Source organism: Phalangium opilio, unplaced genomic scaffold (assembly GCF_054372755.1).
Source record: "Phalangium opilio isolate 3A_F unplaced genomic scaffold, DU_Popi_V2 ptg000031l_1, whole genome shotgun sequence".
In the NCBI taxonomy this organism is placed as follows: Eukaryota; Metazoa; Arthropoda; class Arachnida; order Opiliones; family Phalangiidae; genus Phalangium; species Phalangium opilio.
This window is the reverse complement of record NW_028324158.1, coordinates 8243587-8266287: the sequence shown is the minus strand read 5'-3', so window position 1 is coordinate 8266287 and position 22701 is coordinate 8243587. Positions and strand designations below refer to the sequence as shown.

At 35.3% G+C, this 22701-nt stretch overlaps 1 protein-coding gene across 1 annotated transcript; it reads left to right on the top strand.

The window, feature by feature from the left end:
• Window positions 1-212: 212 nt before the first annotated feature.
• Window positions 213-5060, top strand: LOC149690405 (nose resistant to fluoxetine protein 6-like). The gene is made up of 14 exons (XM_089870505.1): window positions 213-563; window positions 788-1014; window positions 1073-1187; window positions 1528-1615; window positions 1682-1776; window positions 1838-2014; window positions 2128-2221; window positions 2454-2715; window positions 3183-3262; window positions 3330-3452; window positions 3514-3634; window positions 4119-4308; window positions 4371-4513; window positions 4596-5060. Exons 1-14 carry the CDS (start codon window positions 269-271, stop codon window positions 4806-4808), a joined length of 2223 nt encoding a protein of 740 aa, XP_089726631.1. The 5' UTR covers window positions 213-268; the 3' UTR covers window positions 4809-5060.
• Window positions 5061-22701: the final 17641 nt, after the last annotated feature.

The following is a 22701-nucleotide window of genomic DNA, read 5'->3' as shown; positions in this document are numbered from 1 at the left end:
CTTGCTGAAAAATACGTTTTTATAAAGAATTTTGTGGCAAGCAACGCCCATAAACTACTATAACTTATTCAATATTTTCATTGGTTGCCATAAAGAGTTACTATGACGTGCCCATGTATCAGAGCTCTGTATGTTTAAGATGGGGGTTGGGTGATAATAAGCAGTTACAACACCAATCAGTAGATCTGCAAAGAATGCATAATTTCATGGCCTTCCCCAAATTATATTAAAAATTTCGGATACATGAACGTTTTTGTTAAAATCGAGAATGTCACCGACGTTTGCACATGTGCTCTTCTTGATTGCGGTTTTCTCGAATAGCCATGTTAATTGCAATCCTCTTCGTAGGATTGAAGTGGACACGATGTCCAATACCACCGAATTGATTCGTAAATGGACCTCTATGCAAAACAAATTCGAAACTACGGTGAAATCAGTTTTAAAGCAAGCTTTACCATTTTTACTTCGGGCTGGTAACGAGGTGGACTTGAGCGAAGAGTGCTTCGAATCTGTAACACAGTTAGCCTTCGGTATTGGACAGTTTAAACCATGGGCATTGAAAAGTAAGTTTGTAGTTTAACAACTCGATAAGTGCTGTTCAAAATGTTGGGGGCGTAGATGTGGACACAAAGATGTTAGATGGACCTTCAAGGTTGCAAGTGCACCAAATTTGGATGGTCCGTAGTGTTTGAAGCTATTTCTTAATTTACGTCTTTGTGGTTGACATAATAATCAATGTGCCATCTTAAGAAACAATGCTTGGTTATATGTTAATCCAATATTTTAGTGGTGGACGCAATGGGTAAGCCAACAAGTGGCATCTTGGATGGAACCTTTACGTCTGTTGGCGCCTACGATCAGTGTTTGAACATTGAAGTTAACCCTAACAGAGAAGGAGGATTCAAGGGGCAGTATTGCTCAGTTACATTGAGACCTCCACTACCACCCAAAGTTCCATTTTATAGAGTTGGAGTTCCTCTTAAAGAACTGCAAAACTTTACAGCAACGAACTTTGTAAATCAAATTTCAAATTTTCATTGAAAATAATTACTAATAAATAGAGTATTTTTAGTTCATGCAACAGCTGAAAACCAGCTCGGGAATTTTTTACACAGCTGGACTTAGATTTGGACTGTGTTTTCCTTCGGCCTGTAGTCAAATTGATTTGCAAAATGTGGCTCAAGCCGGTAAGATCATTATAACTTTGTATTCAGTTAAAATTGATCACAAATCTGGTCTCTAAAGTATACGATATTCCATGGTTATTAGTACATTACTCTACATTTTACCAATTTGTGGCGTCATAATACTGTTCCTATTGATATGTAAATACAAGAAAGTTTTGTTGTCTCCTAATTTAATTAGTTTTAATGTTTTTTCGAAAAATAATATAAAAGGTTAATACCCATAACATTAATTACTGAATCTTTGCCAACTTCTTTGCCAAATTTAATTTTCCTAACACTTAAAGCATTTAATCAAGGAAGTAATTGTATATATTAAAACATCTAAATTATTTAATTATAGTGGCCTCCAGACTTGACATGTTCGCCCGAGTTAGCAATTGCCAAACTAAAGAAACTGTAACCTTGGCAACGGATCAAATCGTAATTATGTAAGTTTAAATACCTTTAGAAAGTTAGATAAAAATCTTTTGAAAATTATTAAAATTTTTTTGAAGATGCGTTATACTGGCCTTTGTAGCTACAGTTTTATTAGCAACAGCATTGAATATTACAAGTTTTGCGAAAACGAAGAATAACAATGATTCTAAAAGTAATTGTTGTTAAATCCTAGCTTTAGATTTAAATTTGTAACGAATAATTAATAATTTCAGATTGTAGCTGGCAACTAATTAGAGCATTTTCAATACCCTACAACACAACTAACCTTTTCAAAACTGATTCCCATCCGGATTATGCTGATTTGCAATGCCTTCACGGTTTGAAGGTCTTTTCGATGAGTTGGGTCATTTTGGGCCACACTTACAACTACGTCAACAAAGGATCCCTAAGTAATTTTGCATATATTTGCAAACTATTAAAAACTATTTTTAAAAAACACAATTATTGCCTTTAACAAAACCCTAAATGTGTTTTTGAATTAACATATTTTTTCTATTTATAGATAATATATATAACGTTCTAAACTATGGCAAAACTATTGGTTTCCAAACCGTCTTAGGTGGTACGTTTTCAGTGGACACCTTTTTCTTTATAAGGTATATTGCAAAATAGACCTTTGCGACGTAAAAAAGGGGGTAGGCAACCCTTAGTATCGGGACATACAAGGGGGTTGATACTTTGCCATCCGTCTCTGCGCACAAAGACTACAGCGCAGGCGCCAAAAAGCCTGATGGAAGGCAAAGTTTTACCCCTCTTAGTTACATCGAAATGGTCTATACTCAAGTATAAAGTAAAATCTAAGAGCATGAAACTATGTTAAATATATAGTGGCGTGCTGTTGTGTAATGCTACAGTGAAGATGGTGAACAAATACGACACCAGAGCTTTCAACATACCAATTTACATCGTTAAGCGAATATGGAGGCTGATACCTTCGGCATTATTAACCGTTGGATTAATTATGCTAACACCCTTGATAGGATCAGGGCCATTTTGGCATGAAAACATGGACATGGAAATCGATGTTTGCCGAAAGAACTGGTGGGCCATCGCCTTGTCAGTTAACAATTACATAAGTCCAGAAAACATGGTAATGATTACGAGTAAAAGAGCATTCCTTCAGAAAAATTAAAGGGAGTAGTTAGTAAATCCTCTATCACACGTGGTAATTAGCTCCAACCATAGAGAAATGAGGTAATGTGGAGTGGAAATTACATTGGGCGACCTGCGGCACTGAAACTCTCCTATTGTATCTTGCACACGCCCCTACCCTTTGGCAGGCGATTGTCAAGTATAAGAACTAGCTCCTATTTTTAAGATAGAGTGGCCGTCCTTTACGATTCCGTACTGTACGACCCTATCTAAACGCTGAGGATGTTGGGAGGACTTCGGTGCCGTAGGAGGGGGTACAGAGGCAACGTTATACGTATGGGGATTCCCCCTCACATCTGTTTAACATGTCGAAACAAAAGTGAATCGGAACAATACATATGCGAGCCAAGGTTTCTACTCCCTTTAAATCGAACTTATTCACTAACGCGTCTAACTTTCACGCAGTGTTTGACGCACACTTGGTACATATCAGCCGAGATGCAACTGTTCTTGTGTTCTTTGTTATTTTTATGGTTATTGTTCAAGTAAGTTCATTCTAGTAACGAAAAATTGTTGTTTTTTTTTAAATCATAACGCGAGAATATTTCACAGAAAAAAAGTGTACGGATTCTTCATGGCAGCTTTCATGATTGTTGTGGGTATGGTGGCTCCTGCTGCCATAGTTTACGGCATGCGTTTCCCCCCTACTATGTTAATATCTTACCCAGACGTCGAGTAAGACTAGTTTTTAACGCAAACCATAGATTCACACAATGCAATGCATCATTTATCGCAGATCCATGACGTTGTTCTGGAAGTACAATTATTTACAACCGTACTCGCATTCGGGATCATACGCCATAGGTTTATTATTGGGCTATTACTTGGCTACAACAAAGTCAATCGAAATATCGAGGGTAACTGAATTAAAAAAATATTCATCCATCCATAATACTATAATCAGAAGTATATAATACTGCTCTTCGAGAAAAGTGTAACAGCACAAAGCGGCTGGGGTAATTGTAACATTATTCTTCCCAACATCATTTTACATTTGGAACTAGGTTACTAAACCGAAACACGTACGAGATAAATAGTTCCCTCATCATTACTCTATTAGCGCTTAACTATTTGCCAAGGCGCATGCGCTTGTGAATTTTTGTCGCACGTCAAGACAATTTAGGTTTGTGGGTTGATGGCTGGGGATTTAGTACCGAACAGTTATAGAATTCACTCCACGGTGCGATGCCCATCTGAAGTTTGATGAGCAGTAGAGCAAACAGTTAGGGTGAGCCTGGGAAGAATCACGTTACAATTACCTCGCATTGTCGTACACTTTTCTCGAAGAGAAGTATTATATACTTAGCTTATGCTTCAAAGTCAATAATTGTTGCATTTCAGTGGATACGGTGTATCGGATGGGTGGTGGCTTTCGGTCTTAGCGCCAGTGTATTGTACAGCCCAGTAATCTGGCACCACGAGACACATATTCCAACTGTAATTGAATCGGTATCATACGCCGCGTTACATCGAATTGGATGGGTTCTAGGAGTTGCCTGGGTTACCCTCATGTGTGCCAGAGGATACGGAGGTAATATATTAAATCATTTGTTACATCCCTGTAAGATGTTTAATTTAACATTTCATAAACAGGTGTCATCAATAGTATCCTATCGTGGAAAGCCTTTCTACCTTTGAGCAGATTAACGTATCTGGTTTACTTGTTGCATTACATTATAGTTTGGTATCAAAGTTCAACTCTGAGGTCAACAATGGATTCTCGTCATGAAATTGCGGTATTTGTTATAGCGTTTTTCAATATTTAAGTTTTTATCATAACTTTTAAGATGTTTATTGTTTTCATTTCTTCTCAAATAGGTTTGCGTCATGTTAGGAAATCTCATGGAAACGTGTTTAGTATCATTTGTAGTTTACATAATCTTCGATTCGCCTCTAAAAGAACTGCAAAGCATTTTATTATCACGATTTATCTCAAATAAGACTAAAAACGTGGAAAACCTTCCAGAAACTAATGGTGCAAAGCCTTCAATTCAAAATGGGAAAATTTACAATAAGAATACGCGTCTTTGATGATGGTCTTAATAGACGCTGTCACGCTTACTACAATTTGTAGATGTTATTGAAAGGCTAAGTGTTTTTAATCATTTTTGATCAAATCCCATAATGGGTTCGGGATTTTTAAGTAAATAACTTTAAAACTATGTGTGTTTCTTATATAAATAAGTATACACTACATATAACTATTGTTTCAAAAATTTGATGTGGACTTTGTTAAAAATATAAAATCTAAATAAGTACATTAAAAACAAACTTTCTGATTATACACTTATTGGATTTCTGATTTCATGATTGCATGGCTATATTGTGAAAAGTGTGATTCCGAATTTCGCGGAATTTTAGGGTGCCCATTTTTTACCTCTTCACTTTTAATCGTTTATTAAAAGATAATATGAGCTATAAAATACACTTTAGAAACATAAATGTATCATCATTAACAACTTCCAGTTTTTATTTTTAAACCGATTTCAACTCCATTTTATTAACTATTATATTCATTAGTATTCAATCTGTCATTATTTAAAGGAAAGTGTCAGGTTTGGATTTTTCTTTTAAGTGGAAATGGCATTTAAAATAATATTTTTTTTTTCAAAATGGAACCAAAATATGAGTGTCATATGGAGTTTCCCTTTAACCTTGATTCATTCCAAACACCCTGTAATTTTAACGTTAAATAATGTAAATAGTTAATTATACTGATTCTACATCCTTTACCTTTAAAGAGAAACTCAATAAATTTTATAATCCTTCCTTGGAAAGGGTAAAGTTTTCAGGGAAGAAGCCCGGTTTCTTAAGAAAAATTAAACACGTTCTAATATGCACGGTCTTTTTGTGGCGTTCAAGTGTTTCTTTAAAACTTAGAAGGCCATTAAAACATCAATCAACCAATCAAACCTTAAATTTTTATAATTTTGATTTAGTCATTAGTTCATAAGATATGTTCCATAAGTTTGGCACTGGTTACTTAGAGCTTGTCATGAAGTGACGTAGGTCATAGATTCGAGGTAAAGCGACGCCTGGTGAGGTGCTGTCAAAGGCTTAGTATTGCAGACTAAATAGTAAGATGGACTTCAAAATCGAGTGTAGTCAATTCTTGCTTGTCGTTCTCAAACTAACCCGAGCTGCAAGTCTCAAGCATTACGAGTATCATTCTTATGGACCATATTTTATAAACTTATGTTGAGTATATATATAAGATTTTTGCTAAAAATCAAGTTAATTTTCGTAAAGGATGACGATTTAAGTATTGTTCAAGTATCAACGTCAGTTATTGTGTAAGAAAGTGTTTGTAACTTTGTGAATTTTCAAAATGGAAATTACGTGTAAGGAGTAGCAATAGATTATAGAAGCTTAAATATCTAAGCCGTTCTGTTAATAAAATATGATTATCGAGGAGTTCAAATATAATGATAGACATCAATAGAAACCCATTACCAAAAGGACGTAACTACCGAGTACAACGCAGTTTTAAAGAAATTAAAGTTGGCAAATTGTCACACGGAAACAATAAAATTTAAAGAGGGCTCCTTTTTCCGTTTTAAGCATTAAGATAAATAGATAATTAAATAACCATTTATGCACCATTATATTTTTTGCAAGCCTGGCACCCTTTTGTACATCAAAATTGGGCTTCTATAAGATAATATTTTAAAGTTTAAATCAAATTGCTTAAACTTAATATAAAAAAAGAGGTTATGGAATGAATTAATTCTCTATTTATTCTTTTGTTATTTGGAATTTAGCCCCAACTCAGTTCAACCACAACGATGCCGCGACAGTATCATCCCAATAAAACCGGTTATAACAAACGCACGTTCACTATTATTTAAAACTATCAATTTAGAATAAAACCTTACGAGGTTTTAGAGACAGTATTGAATGCACCTAGTAAAGGGTTTGCTTTATTACATTCTGAGTTGCGAGAAAGTGTAGTTAAGATCATTTTTTAAAGAGAGATAGAATTCTTTTTTGGAAAAACCTTGATGTGTTACTGTTCCAGTAAGTTGGACATGATCGATTACAAAGTAAATTTCGCGAGTGTGGTGGTTTTCGGTTTGTGATACTTCATGGCTATGACTACATCCTGTGTGGACCGTCACTTGTAAAAGAAGGGTGAAACGCGTGAGCAAAAAAGGTATTTTACGAAATTGTTATTCTCAAGTTTGTTCAAAGTTTGTTTAAATTGTTGGTATTAAATTTAAACAGACTTGAAGTTGTTTTTTTGGAGTAGCACATGCATTGGGCGGATATTAAAATTGTTGTAAAGTTCTAGTTGATTTACAGCTTGGCAAAGGGTGAAAATAGTTAATGAGCAAGGATTTTCAGTTTGGAAAAGGGTGAAAATAATTAATGTGCAAGGGTTTACAGATTGGAAAAGGGTGAAAATAATTAATGTGCATGGGTTTACAGCTTAGAATTGGGTGAGAATAGTTAATGAGAATGATTAACAGCTTGGAAAAGGGTGAAAATACTTAATGAACAAGGATTAAGAGCTCGAAAAGTGTTCATAATAGTTTTTGCATAAGAACATAATAACATTTTCGAATATACCAAATAACTTGTGACTTCAATTCACCCTCCCTTTATCAATTCTAATTTTTCAGTGTCCATGACCATATAATTTTTGCAAAATCAACTATCTGTGTAAAAAGACTAATCGGGTGATGCCTCACTAGGTGCATTATCACGGCCACTTCACTTCTTTTCAAACACGTTATAAAACGTTCAAACTTCAATGGCCTTTAAGATGTTGGCGGGAATAGTGATAATATTGGCTATGGCCAGTTTGACCCAATGTTCAATTATGCAAAAGATTGAAGTGGACATGGTGGACAATACGACCGAATTGGTCGAAAGATGGTACAAGTTTCAAAATCAATTCGAAAGGACTGTGGAAAGCGTTTTGAAACAGGCTTTGCCGTTCATACTGGGGGCCAGTTCCGAAGCAGATCTAAGTGACAAATGCATGGATTCATTGACAAAACTTATCTTCGCAGTGAGGAAAATGAAACCTTGGGCATTGAAAAGTAAGTACTATTTTAATCTGAAATATTTCAGAACTTTATTGTAATTTGCAATTCTCAAAGCCTCACTTAATATTTTAGTAGAAGTAATAAAATTCTTCAATACAGAGGGAATATAGCGCTAATCTCTATAAACAAGAATACATAGAGCTACTAGGAATAAATGTAAAGCCATTTTCTTAACGTATCTAGACGGATTTTGAGGGAAGAGCTATACCTAGCGAATTATCTACATTGCTTCGCGTTGCACCTTGCGCACGAGCCTGACCTCTCGCGTTACTACTAACCAATGAAATTACAGTTAGAAAGACGTCACAATTATGAGGCATGACCGATAGTAAGTGCTCAAACCCGGCCCACAAAACCCGCATAGATATTAAAATGGGAGATATGGCGTCACAATGATTCTTAGAAGCTGTATGTATCACCGCTATTAAGTACTTGTTTGGTCGGTACATTCTTTCCATATGCAACCATAACTCTTTATCATTATTAAATAAATTATTCAAGAAAGTAATATTATTTCCTCCTTGAAAGATTAATGGCGGAGTCGATAAAATGTTTCCTTAAGTTCAAGCATTATACTTTTAACGATATGCATTTTTACACGCATAATACCTAGAATATATGGGTCACGAAAGGGTCAAAGTCATGAAGTTGTATCTCCACAGGATGTCTAAATATAAAATATATGGTGTCGTTAATTCCTATTTAGTATAATAAGGAATTTATTTATATTTGAAATAAGCTGGAATAAAGACCAGTTAAGTTTCACTTCAGTCTGACATGAGCTTATAAGATATGTTCCATAAGTATCTATACTTCGTAATGCTAGAGACTTACAGCTCGAGCTGGTTCAAGAACGACTAGTGAGAATTGATTGTCTACACTCGGTTAATTTTGCAGTCCATCTTCCTATTTAATCTGTACCAAGAATTTGACAGCGCCTTACCAGGTGTCACTTTACTTCGAATCTCTGACCTACCTCACTCACTTCATGACAAGCTCCAGTTTGTAACCAGTGACAAACTTATGGAACATATCTAATGAATTTATGGTCTGACCCATAACCCAACTAAGAGCGCCACCCCTTCACACTTAAGTTAAGTGAAAACACCCGAAGTTATAGGGAAGTTAATCAAATGAAGTATTGGTAACCTTCAACCTCGGTTCTAAGACAAGTTTTTAAACTAGTCATATACATATTTTTATTTATTGATAAATTGATTTATTGCAGCAAAAAATGAAGGATTTTTAAAAATCTATATTTATGTCCTTGGTATATAGTGATTGATTCAATTGGCAAGCCTCCAAGCGGAGTATTGGACGGAAGTTTGACAGCAGTGGGTGCCTTTGACCAATGTTTGGACATAGAAGTTAACCCGGAGAAGGAGGATGGATTCATGGGTCAATACTGCGCTCTTAACCTTCGACCTCCTCTTCCTCCGAAACCGCATTTTTACCGGATGGATCAAGAATTAGAAGCTTTGAGGAATTTCACGCCATCTAATTCTGTAAGACATCCTATAAGTGTCTCGCGGTACATTTTAGGAACTTTCTAATTAATTATGGCATTAATAGTTTGTAGGCGAGATTAAGTCTCAAGCCGCGTCGTTTTATTTGGTGGCGATTAGAGTGGGGGTGTGTGTACCTTCTCATTGTTCGCCAGAAGATGTGCAGAAAATTGGGACAGCAGGTAGGTTAGTTAGCTCAGTTTAAAAGCAAACTTATGGAAGATATCTTATAAACTTATGGTAGTTCCTATTTCTGGTTTTATATTAAATATTAATTTATTTCAGTTGCGGAACAGTTGGGGTTTTTTGCCAGAGTTACTAGTTGTCAAACGAAAGAACCTATGGTTGTAGATGAAAAGCAACTTATCGTCATGTAAGTGTATGAAGTTTTAACAATACAAAAATGTCTTGAAAGCATTGAAAGTGTTTATATATCATAAACGGGCAAGAAATCTTTCAAATGGTTCAATTATTAAATTTTTCTAATTTCAGTTGCGTCATTTTGGTTTTCATCATAACCGTTTTCTCGGCGACTTTAATGCAAGTTTACTTCTACAAGGACACTATTGACATTGGAAAAAACCCTCGTAATATTTTACAGAGATCGGAGTAATACTTTCAAATTAAATTAATCAACTGAATTTATTTAATTGCAGTGTTAAAATGGCAACTGATTAGGTCATTTTCAATTCCTTACAATGTAACAAACGTTTTAGACACCAGAGTGTCACCCGAAGCAGCGCCCCTGCAATGTTTGCATGGAATGAAATTCATATCCATTACTTGGGTACTCCTAGGTCACACTTACCTCTACGTTAACTGGCAATCATTTAGTAAGAGCTCGATTTAATTGCTTAAATAGTAATGAAACTTAAATTAAAATTTTAAAATTCTGATCGGACAAGGTAACCTAAAGAACGCCCAAGAATATGGAAAAGATTTTGCATTCCAAACGATTGTAAATGCTTCTGTTGCGGTGGACACGTTCTTTTTCATAAGGTGCTTACTTAAATATCTGATCGATGAATTTAGCTAAAGGGTTAACAATAACCTATCTCTTGCCAGTGGTGTATTGCTCTGCAATATTACAGTAAAGCTAGTTGCAAAACACGGATCTGCAGCTTATAACGTACCCATTTACATTGCGAGAAGATTATGGAGGCTAATTCCAGCTGCCTTACTAACAGTCGGCATCGTTATTTTGGTACCTATTTTCGGGTCAGGACCCTTTTGGCATGAAGTCATGGACGACATTGTCAGCGTATGTAGAAGAAATTGGTGGGCCATTGCGTTATCAATCAACAATTTCCTACACCCAAGAGAAATGGTACATATCCAACTGTTTAATTAATCCCAATTTGTGTTAATGCTAATTGGAATTCATTTCTGAGGCTAATTATGCAAGCTTATTTTGACCTATATAGTGTCTTCAACAAACATGGTACATAGCCTGCGATCTTCAGCTGTATATTTGTTCACTTTTGTTTTTATGGTTATTTTTCAAGTAAGATTAATTGCAATTTTCAAACTACTCGCCTTAATAGGAATATATACAGCTAACAGGAATAATTTTGACCCCATTTCTCCAACGTTAATTTCTATGCGGGTCTTGTGGGCCGGGCTTGAGAACTTACTATTCGTCACACCTCATCATTCTGGCCAACGTCTTTCTAGCTGTGATTTCATTTTTTGGTAGCAAGACGAGGTCAGGCACGCGCAGAGAGATAGATTATTTTCGAGGTAAAATTCGTCATGTATAATGATTAGTCTAGCTCTTAAAGACAAAACCCGCCTAGATACGTTGAGAAAATGGGTACAAAATAATTCCCATTGGCTGCATGTATTCTTGCCCTTTATAAATGAACCAACTTTGTTTCATATGACAGGAAAAAGGTTTACGGGTATTCAATGGCGGCACTGATGATAGTGATATCAATCATCGCACCGGGCGTCGTCACACTCTATTACAGACACCCTCCCACAATGTTGCTGCCCAACGCGGATATCGAGTAATACAAGTTCTATATCATTTCGATTTCCTTTCAAAATGTTTCTTACAAGGATTTTAAAACACTCCCCGCATGTGGTCTGCATGGGTGTTAAATTAATGGTTTGATCTCTGAGAGGCAGAGCTAATCAGTTAGTATTTTCCCCGCTTGTCTGACATTATTTGAAAATATTAATTTATCATGACTTATAAAACATAATATAGAAATTTAATGCTATATCTCAATGCCAGACAGCCAGCCAGCACTTGTATTGTGTAACATAATCATTGTACCGGAACCGTGTTGAAAGCTACTGACCCTCAAAAATAATAGATGGGGTTAAGACATTCATTTCGTTTGTATAGTATAAGAAAGTTTTATATACAATGATTTCTTTAAATGAGTTTCGTGTGAAGCTAAAAATTTTCTAGTCCGGAATCGCTTAATGTTTTAAGATACAAATGTGCATTTATTTTTCAAGGTTTTCTTGATCTCTATGTCTTTTGTTAAGTCAAAATCAGGCAATTTTAAATGCAATAATTGCTTTTTAAATGTATTATCAAGTCAGAACTATTTTACGTTCATTGCAGTCAACGATTGGAAATGTGGTACAACAATTACTTCTTGCCTTACGCCCATTCGGGTCCTTACGCTTTGGGTCTCTTACTTGGTTACTACTTGGCGAAACACCAGAAGATCACAATACCAATGGTAATTACGACCAATTATCATCAATCTATACCCACTTAAAACCACCCTAATTAATCCGAATTTCTTTTGCAGTGGGTACGGATTTTGGGTTGGACAACCGCTTTCGTATTTAGTACGACAATCTTGTACTCTACGGTCAAATGGAACAGGCCTAATGTTCCAACTGTAGCCGAGTCCGTTGCATACGCGGCATTGCATAGAACAGGATGGGCGCTAAGTATTACATGGCTAACCTTGGTCTGTGCCACGGGTTATGGTGGTAAGTACCACAACTTAACCTTGCCACGCAGTGTAGATTCCGATTTTCATTTGAACGATCTTTTCAGGTGTTATAAACACAATTTTGGCTTGGAAAGCCTTAATCCCGTTTAGTAAATTAACATATTTGATTTACTTACTTCATTTCATCATAATGTGGTCGCAGTCGGCATCACTAAGGTCCACTATCGACGCGAGACATGCCATTGGGGTATGTAGTTAAAGTCCACCTATAAGAAAAATATCCATTTTATAGACCCTTTTCAAACATCGTCTGCCTGATTTAGGGTTAACACGGAACAATGATTGGTATGTGGACACAAAGACAGAAGATAAGGCTTCAACGTTACCAGTCCACCGAATTTGGTTGGTCCCTATTGTTTGAAACCACACCTTAATTTACGATTTGTTGTCCATATACCCATCAATGTTACGTCATAAGAAAACCAGTGGTCAAACACCAGATTCCATTTTACTACCGACTTTTATAACTTCTCAAGAATGTTTTTCTGACTTGGCCATTAGCATTCCAAACTTGCATCCTTCTTCTTTGCGCCCGTGAAGGTGAAGAACGGAAGTTACAAATTTAACCTTAAAGGCTATTCAAGAATATTTAACCAATTTGATTTAATATTTTAATTTCGATCCATATCTGGAATTAAACGAATCTTTGAAATGCTAGTGGCCAAGTCAGAAAAACATTCTTGAGAAGTTTTAAGTCGAATAAAATGTTGGTTTACCTGGAGATAATAACTTGGCCGTATTTTAGATCTCACTTCTTTTTACGGCCAAACAATCTCACTTCTTTTTACGGCCAAACAACTTGGCATATTTTTACAGAGATGTTTTTGTTGGGATTCCATTTTACTTCCGACTTTTATAAAACTTATAATAATATCGAATTACACTTTTGTAGGTATGGATGTTCTTTGGAAACATGTGCATCTCAATTTTAATCTCTTTCCTGGTCAAAATATTTTTCGATTCGCCACTTCAAGAGTTAGAAAAGGTCATACTTACGAGATTAGCGATTAAGAAAGTTAAAAACGTTGACACTACACTCAACGCGAATAAAATTAATGTTGGAGTAAATGACTTATCTATGGACAGTAATGGAAAGGCCGAGTTTAATAATCTAAACAATGGTAATACGGATGCGAAAAACACGCGATTGTAAATGAACTACGCAGACCACATGTATAGATAATCAAGTTAACATGAAATTTTAACACTGACGTTGTAAGTCAATCACGTGCACCTAGCTTTAATCAGTGCTTAGAAATTTCGAACAGCCGTGATGTACAGTACTAGTCAGTAGTTTTCTCCTTGCTCGTGTATTTTAACATGTAAAATGAATCAACTCCAATAAAATCGTCTGCTTAGAAAGTTTTCCTTGGTACTGAAGTGCCCACACCTTACAATCATGAACTAGTTTACATGAAATTCTGACGTAAACTGTGATTTCATTGGTTGGTAGCAACGCGAGGTCCTACACGCGGGCAAGGTTCACGTGCAGTGAGATAGATTATTCGCGAGGTAAAATTTGTCATACATAATTGATTAGGGTCTAGCTCCTCCCACAAATCCATCTAGATACATTGAAAAAATGAATACGCAATTATTCCAATTAAGCCGTATGTATTCCTGCTATAAAAACAAGTCAATTTATGATATTTTAATTTGTTTAATATTTAATCCCGTGACGTCATAGCTTACCATTACTTTGGAAATAATTTAATGATTCGGGTATTTTTTTCTTTAAATTTCAATCAACTTTTAAATCATAAGAAAATTACCAACAAAAATGGTTTTAAAAGTTTAAGGGATGAAATTGTATGAAATTATTATTTACGGAACGAATTTAAGGAAAGTGAAAGGTATAATTCAACGAAAAGAAAAAGTTAATAAAAGATTTATAAACCTAAACAGAAAACCCAAAATATGATTGGTGCATTTTATATAGGGGGGGTGTTTATAAATCGAAATGTGTTTAGTTGCAAAGATGTAATAGAGGAAAAGGCATGGAAAGGAAATACCAATAAGGATACATTCCTTCTCGCTGCATTTCACTATATTACCTGTAAATCATTGGATGAACTGCTACAGATTATTATTCGCTTTCAAGGACATTTAATCAATGTCGAAACACGATATTTTGAAACAACTGACCAACGTAATTGCAATTATAGGCATATTAAACGTTAAAACAAACTGATCTAAAATGTACTAAATCTTACCAAGCTTTCAGTCGAATGTTAACCGGGCTACTTTAAACACTTCTAAGTCATGTTCAAGTTAACGATTTTCGCGAGTTGTTTAATTTCATTGGCGATTTTTCATGTTGGGCATTGTTCATTCTCGAAACCTCAACATATAATAACAGAATCGAACGATACAGTTTTCTTACAAAAATGGCATAATGCCGGGGTCAAAATGAAGGGTTTTATAGAAGCCGGTTTAAAACAAGTCATGCCCATGTTGATAAGGGCTAATAGTGAACTGGATTTGTCATCTAATTGTACCAGTTCCATGTTAACGTTGATAAGAGCGTTACGAAATTTTGAAGTTTGGCCTTTTAGAAGTAAGTTTTTAAATGTCTTAATTAAATTACTTAATTTTCAAATATACTATTTTATAGTTACATTTTAGTAACTTAGTGAGTTAAGGTAGCATGCTATGTACGTTAATAATTGCATACACGATAGCTTTAGTTTAGTTGACTATGTATTATGTAAAATCTTCACATCAGTTTCAGAAGAAGAGGATGTGAGGTTCTTGTGACTCTTTCTAGATCTAAGGCATTTTATTAAAGGGATACTAATGAGCTAGATTTTTTTCATTTTTAATCGAAAGAGCTTTTAAAATAATGGATATATCAATTGGAACCATGTTCCTATCTACAATATTAATGAAGATAAACGCAATTAAGTTTCCGTAATGGACACTACGCGTTAGAGTTCCCCGCAAAGCACTGGGGAGTGCCCCTATTGGACGCCTAGTACCACCTGACAGATTCGTCCAATGCTTCGCGGAGAAGCCTAACGTGTAGTGTCCATTAAACGCCAGTCAATTATTCAATTGAAAGTTTGGTCGCGACCAACTACTAAAATCCTACAAAAGCCTATAAAGATACATTTCAGCGTTCCACAATGGTCACTAACGACCACATTACATATTTTTAGTGATTGATGCATCTGGTAAACCCGGTGATGGTTTCCTAACTGGTTCTACGACTCAGTTCGGAGCCTACGATCAATGTCTAAACATTACGGTTCCTGATACTCGTAATGGAGGAATCAAATTTAGAGGACAATATTGTTCAATCGAGATTAGGTTCCCAATGCCACCGAAACCAAAACATTTGTACAAATTAGGGGAAATAATCAAACCACTCGACCAATATGAAGCGGATAATCCAGTATAAGATTCTTAAATAAAACTTAAATCACCTTTTTTTTAAACAAATTACCTTTCACTTGTAACTATAGCTATTCAGGGAGTTTCCGCAATTCGTTTCATATTTCTATAACTTCGCCTACAGGATGGGAGTATGCGTACCATCGCAGTGCACAGTTGATGATATGCAACAAATTGCAACATCAGGTTAATTGCCATTGAAATTAAAGTCAGGATAAAATAGAACTGACACGGGGAGTCCCGGAGTCTACACTGTTAAAATATAATACTTCGGGAAACTGCATGACGTGTGACACTTGGGTCATGGTGATGTCAATAAATAGATAACAGTTCCTCCCACATCTCTAAGTATGATGCTGACATCGTAACGATTCCCTGTGTCGCTTCTATATTTTTCCCGTAGGATAAAAATAGAGTGTTCACTTTGAGTACTTTAAAATATTCCTAATTACTTATTATTATTTCCGAGTTCAATGCAATGAAAAAACCTGGTTGCTATAATGGACATGGCATGAACACTTTATTTTTTATCTACTGTTTATTGACCCTAATTAATTAATTAATGGTAACATAATTAGTGGCTAGCTTGCTTGAATATAACGCGTACGTTAGAGGCTGCGAAGTTCTTGAAGAAGGATTGAATATGGATTTGGTTCAAATGATAGTAATGTATGTTTTAATGTTTCGAGAAATAAGTTTCGAAATAAAAAATTATATTTAATTTAATTTTTTCATTTCTAAGCGGTATTTTAATTTTATTCGGGGTGGTCGTCTTCACGGCCACGATAATTGATTTTTGGCCGGAAATTATGAACAAATCTAAGAGGAAAACCGACAATCCAAAATGTAAGCGTTTCAAAATAATTTGTCTTGACAATTTTCTCACGTTACAAAAATGCTTACAAATGATTATGGAGGCAAAACTTGTAATTTCATTTTTGAAATATTTTAAAGTTATCAAATTATTTCTAATGATACCAATTTTACGATTCTCAAGCATTCGGAAGGGAATTTCTAGAAGCCTTTTCCGCACGAGCCAATACTAGAAAGCTTCTTCAAACCAAGAATGTTGGCGATGTCAGCATTCTTTCATTACACGGAATAAGAGTTATCTCATTGACTTGGATTATTCTTGGTCATACCTACTTCTTTGTAGACATGCAACTCCTTCGTAAATATAATTTGCAATTTATAATTATCAATGTTGGCAAGTTTAATTAACATTAAGAGAAACACTGGAGTGGTTGAAAGTCTTCCATAGTGTCCACTTCACGACACTATAGCATAAATTTTACTGATCTTAATAGTTTCTCATTAAAACATTGGCAAATAGGAGTACACATACTACTTGTCCTAAATCTTTATTCCATTACACAGAACACTTTGCCAAGGCCCTGCCACTTATCAAATCACTTTCATTCCAAACGGTATTGAACGCGACCCCAAGTGTGGATAGTTTCTTCTTTTTGGGAGGTTTTCTCGTATGTTACTTAACAATTATCAACGTCGAAAAATACGGGACCCAAATCTTGAACATACCAATTTTAATTTTTAGAAGGATATGGAGGTATTGTAAAAAAAATTGCTTAGTTATGATATTGGTGTTAATCTAATTTTCTTAACCTTTACATTAAAGATTACTTCCGAGTACAATGATAGTATTGGGTATGATGATTTGTTTGCCCTTAATTGGTTCCGGTCCTATTTGGAAGGAAAACGTGGGACGCGAAGCCGATTTATGTCGAAAAAAATGGTGGCCAATAGTGATCTTTTTTAATAGTTGGACCGCTCCAGAAGAAATGGTATGACATTGAAACCCGTTTCCTCATTACTATAATAACTAAATATACTACCCATTTTGATCTGCGCAGTGTATGGCTCACACATGGTACATTTCAACATATATGCATTTGTTTCTGTTTTCACTGGTGTATTTATACGTTGCTCTAAGGTAGGAGGTAACATTCATATATGTATGAATTAAGCAATTTGTACAGAGATTAAACACGTGTTTAAATTACTTTCAGGAAACCAAAACTAGGAATAATTTTAAACGTTCTATTTATTTTGACGGGTGTTATAACAACAGGAACAGTAACTTACTTTAAAGATTTACCACCAACTCCTCTAGCAATACATCCAGACAATGTGTAAGTTCAACACCGGAAGTGGATTTGCTTTTGCTCTTATTTAGTTTATGTTTATGTTTTTCAGACAAAGACTCGAAACTGGACAACTAACTCACATCACAACATACGCACACACAAGTTCCTATGGAATCGGGATGGCTCTCGGTCATTTAATTGCAGTTTATCGTGACAAGATTAAGTTCACTAGAGTATATTTATTACACTCCTTATTTTGAATTTAATTGTTTTTTGTTAATTGGCTGAGCGAGAGATTAATAGATCCTTGGGTAAAATAGAGTCTGGTGTTTGTCCACCATGTTATGTTATGAAGGCAACATTGATTGGCATGTGAAAAAACAAAGACAGCAGATTTGACTTCAAACAATTTAGTGGACTGGTAACTCTATATAACGTCTTTGGATACACACAAACAAGATTTTATCCTTTAATCCTATATCAAGTAGACAAAAGGGTCTATTCGATTTTGTCCCCAACTAAGTCGGAACTATATACACCTGAAGTATATAATACTTCTCTTCGAGAGAAGTGTACCACAAAGCGGGGTAAATGTAACATGATTCTTCCCAACATTCTTCCAAAGCAAACAAAATACGTGGGTCTGGGAAGAATCATGTTACATAACTGAAGTATTAGGAGGATGTTGAGTGTCATCCTTCTTCTACTATCCCCTTCTGATACAAGTAAAAGATCGAATTGAAGAAATCAATCTTCATTACGCAAATATAGCTGTTTAAAAAATCCTTTATTTCTCTCGATCGGCCAATTAGTTAATTATTTTACGTCTCTAACTTTGTTTAAATCTATCCAGAAATGGTTGCTAATTGGCTGGGCTCTGGCATTTGCCTGTAACCTCACAATAATATACTCAGTACACATATGGGTACAGAATGGGGATTTTACTGTCGTTGAAGCTGTGGTATACGCATCCTTGTACAGAGTTGGATGGTGTTTGGGTCTGTCATGGGTTGTGACAGTTTGCGCCGTTGGACAAGGAGGTTAAGCCAGAATTAGTTATTACAGCTAGTAAATTGTTAAAATCTAATTTAATTTAATAGGTTTAGTAAACAAATTTCTTTCGGCGAAAATCTTCATACCACTAAGTCGCTTAACGTACATAACGTATTTGGTACATGTACTTCTCATCGAAGCATTCTATGGTAGCATGAGGGCAACTGTAGAAGCCGAGAACATTATTGCTGTAAGCTAAACCCACTTTATTTTTTCAAATTAAGTTAAACACTTGGAAATTGAACGCAAGTTTCTCTATATTTGTACATGTATTTAGGTCTGGTTCTTCATTGCGTTTGTCGTGTTGTCGTTCGGAATCGGAGCCATATGTCGCCTTCTTTTCGAAGCCCCCATTTTAGAGGTGGAAAAGGTTATTCTGGCCAAATTACTATTTAGCAAGATTCAAAGTGTGACAATTGAAAACAACAAAGAAGAGCTTGATACCACATTACCCGTTTGCGAGATTAAAGTCGAAAATAACAAGAATGGGACGAATGGAGTTCATAAAACTGTAGAAAATGGATCAAATGGGGTCCATAAAACTGTAGAAATTGGATCGAATGACGTCACAGTTAGTAAACTATGAATTAGCGGGTCTGATACTGTTTCCTAGACAAATTACACATTGTAAAATTATTAAAAATGAAATATAATTCATATGAAATAAAGATACTTTGAATTGAACTGCGATCGAAATATATTGGCAACATCGCAGTGAAGAACTGTTTGGAACACTCTTTAAGTCTTCAATAAAAACTATGTTTACTTTAATTTCTTCATATTAATTTAACTTAGTGAAATTTTGCGTACAAACAATAATGTACTATGGAAAAAGTAGTCTTATCGATAGACTTCTTCGACGTTGTAAAAAGAGCAACGTTCCTTTATACTTTTGTCAGTGAAAGCAGAAAGGGAATTTGTTACCGGGTTTTTCGATGCTATAGTTCCGTCAAACAGGTCTATCAAAATTAACAGGAATACATACAGATAATTGGAATAATTGTGACCCATATATTCAATATTAATTTCTATGCGGGTTTTGTGGGCCGGGTTTGTTAACTTACTACCCGTCACGCCTCATAATTCTGACGTATTTCTAACCTAATTTCATTCGTTAGTAGCAACGCATGGTCAGGCACACGCGCAATGAGAAATTCGAGGTAAAATTCGTCATACATTATGATTAGTCTAGCTCCTCCCACAATGATTCCTCTTAGCTGATATTAATAAACCAACAGAGAAGAAAACTTAAATGCCTGTGAGACAAATACCTTAGAGTACCGGCTAAGCCCGAAGCCTATAAAAATTGAGGTACATCCGTAGTACTACATATTACTTTATCGAAACTAGGGAACTAACTGGAAAAGTAATCCGATGACGTGATCAGAATTTTTAATGTAGAAACCGTCTGGCTTAATTTACATTCATTATTTCTTTAAGTTAACGCCTCATTTGTTTAAGGATCATGTATTTCTTATCTCACGTACTAAAACTTAAAACCACTGAAAAATTAATATCGGAAACTTGGTACTGTATTATACGTTTCTTGATTCGTTATAGATTTGAGAGAGAAAAACACAATCTTTCGCATAATTACATCGTATTTCCTTGTTCGATTTCGCTCGACTTGAAACAAAAAGGTATAGGTCTACTTCCCATAATTCTTTTTCGGAAATAAAAGGAAATAAAAACACCCTTTACAGGAAGTGTAATTAAATTATTAATTTGGAGGCGTCTCTGGCAGTTTGCTCCAGGTACAAACAATTATTTTACGATGCCAGGGTTGCTTAAACATAATTTAATTTAAATTTAAATGCTTCGTAATAGACCATTTCGATGTAACTATGAGGGAAAGACAGGGGGGTATAACGCTACCTTTCATCTCTCTTTTTGGCGCCTGCGCTGTAGTATTTTGCTATCATGAGAGTGCATGCGCAGAGACGGATGGCAATGTATGCACCCCCTTGTATGTCCATATACTTCGGACCTCTGCCTTCAGTTCCCATCCCCCATGGCATCATTCGCCATAAGATTCACTACCGGATATCTGTACTTCAGCTGCAGTTATGGCTTGACATGGATGGGATAAGACAAACCAAGGAGTTTGTCCATGACTACGCAAAAGAACTGCTTGCCCTCACCAATAATAAAATCAGGCTGATTACCATGCGCTTTTCTTACTGGACACTGTTGGCTTAAAAGACACCTGCTTTTAAAGCAACAGGTGGCTCCATTTTCACCCTAGCATTTTTGCTAATCTTCTGGACACGAATTTTATCTTGCCAAGGGCAGGAACCAATCAGACCTAATGCAATTGGTCCCATTGCTTCTGACCTTTGGCTTAAGTAGCCTTTACCAAGCTTAGCCACTGTGTAGTACAAAAGCCATCTTTAAGTGGTACCAACGGGGTCGCCCTTTGCTTTAATGGACATAGTTGATGACACGTTTTGCAGGTTCTGTCAGAAGGCAGAGGAAACTGCCCTCCCTTTTCACAGTTATTTCATAAATCATTCTTTAATTTTAAATATATTTCCATAAAAAAATACCAGGTTTTGGGTATTCTTATCTTCTTTTTTGACCAATTTTTATTTATTTTTTATCTCACTTAAAAAAAAAAAAAAAAAATACGAGAGGCCCATGGGTATCATTTTCAATTATGACTTCTTAATGTCTTTCCTCCAGTATTATAAACTCGTGATATTCCCGTAAATAACTCTTTAACTCGCGTGACTACTTCCAAAGGAAGTTTACGCATTTATTTTGAACCCTAAACTGTTAACGACCGAAGCAATTTACATGAGAATTGAAGTTATTTTAGTATTCTTTGCACATTCCGGTATTTGAAAGTGAGAGAAAAAAAATAAATGTTGAAGCATTTAAATTTATAATAACAATTTACCATAAGTTTATAAGATATGTTCCAAAAGTATGACACTACCTACACTTCGTAATGCTAGAGACATACAGCTCGAGCTACACTCGGTTAATTTTGCAGGACTTCCATCGGACCAGCTTCCTATTCAGCCTGTACTAAGACTTTGACAGAGCCTCACCTGGTGTCGCTTTACCTCGAATCTATGACCTACGTCACTTCATGACAAGCTCCAGTTTGTAACCAGTGACAAACTTATGGAACATATCTTATGAATTTATGATAAATCCAACACTATTAAAATCAATTAAGGTTGTAATTGACAAAATATTTCAACAATAAAAATATGAGGACATTGTCAAACTGGCAAAAATATCGAACAAACAATAAATTTGTCAACTCATCAGTTTTTGTTTGCGGTTATAGTTATTTAGGCATATTTCCTTTAATATTTTAAATAAAAACTAAATTATTTCGTTTATTTTAAAGGTTTTGGTCGGTTTCTTTCAAAATATACGTTATATTTATATTTATATCGCTTGAACGGTTAAATGTTCCCTTTCTATAACAGGCATGTGAACGCACGCGATTTTTCAATTAAGATATTAATCAAAAGATTTCTTATCTAATTACCGGTAAAATTTTAATTTATAGTCACCCTCCGCTATTAGTTAAAATAATTAGAGAAGTGTGCGTCGTTTAAATCACGACCATAACCATTAACCGTGTTACTTCGGTATAGAAAGGGTTAAAACCATAAGTCGTGATACAGTACACGTAACAACGAAATTTTATACTCGACAAAAGTGATTTAAAAGTCATACTTTTATCACAGAGCTGCTCAAATTTAATCATTAGTTTATAATTCTCCCCCAAACAGGCTGAGAAATAAGGATGTTTTTTAAACTAGCCATTTGACCAGTAGAACCCAAGCACTTCAATTAAATAGATTGGACATTGACCA

What these genes read in the sequence shown, in the direction of transcription:
- LOC149690405 (XM_089870505.1), top strand. Translation starts at nt 269, where the DNA reads ATGTCACCGACGTTTGCACATGTGCTCTTCTTGATTGCGGTTTTCTCG. An exon ending in ACTTTACAGCAACGAACTTT is followed by an intron (nt 1,015 to 1,072) that starts GTAAATCAAATT and finishes GAGTATTTTTAG; the next exon opens with TTCATGCAACAGCTGAAAAC. An exon ending in CGTCAACAAAGGATCCCTAA is followed by an intron (nt 2,015 to 2,127) that starts GTAATTTTGCAT and finishes TTCTATTTATAG; the next exon opens with ATAATATATATAACGTTCTA.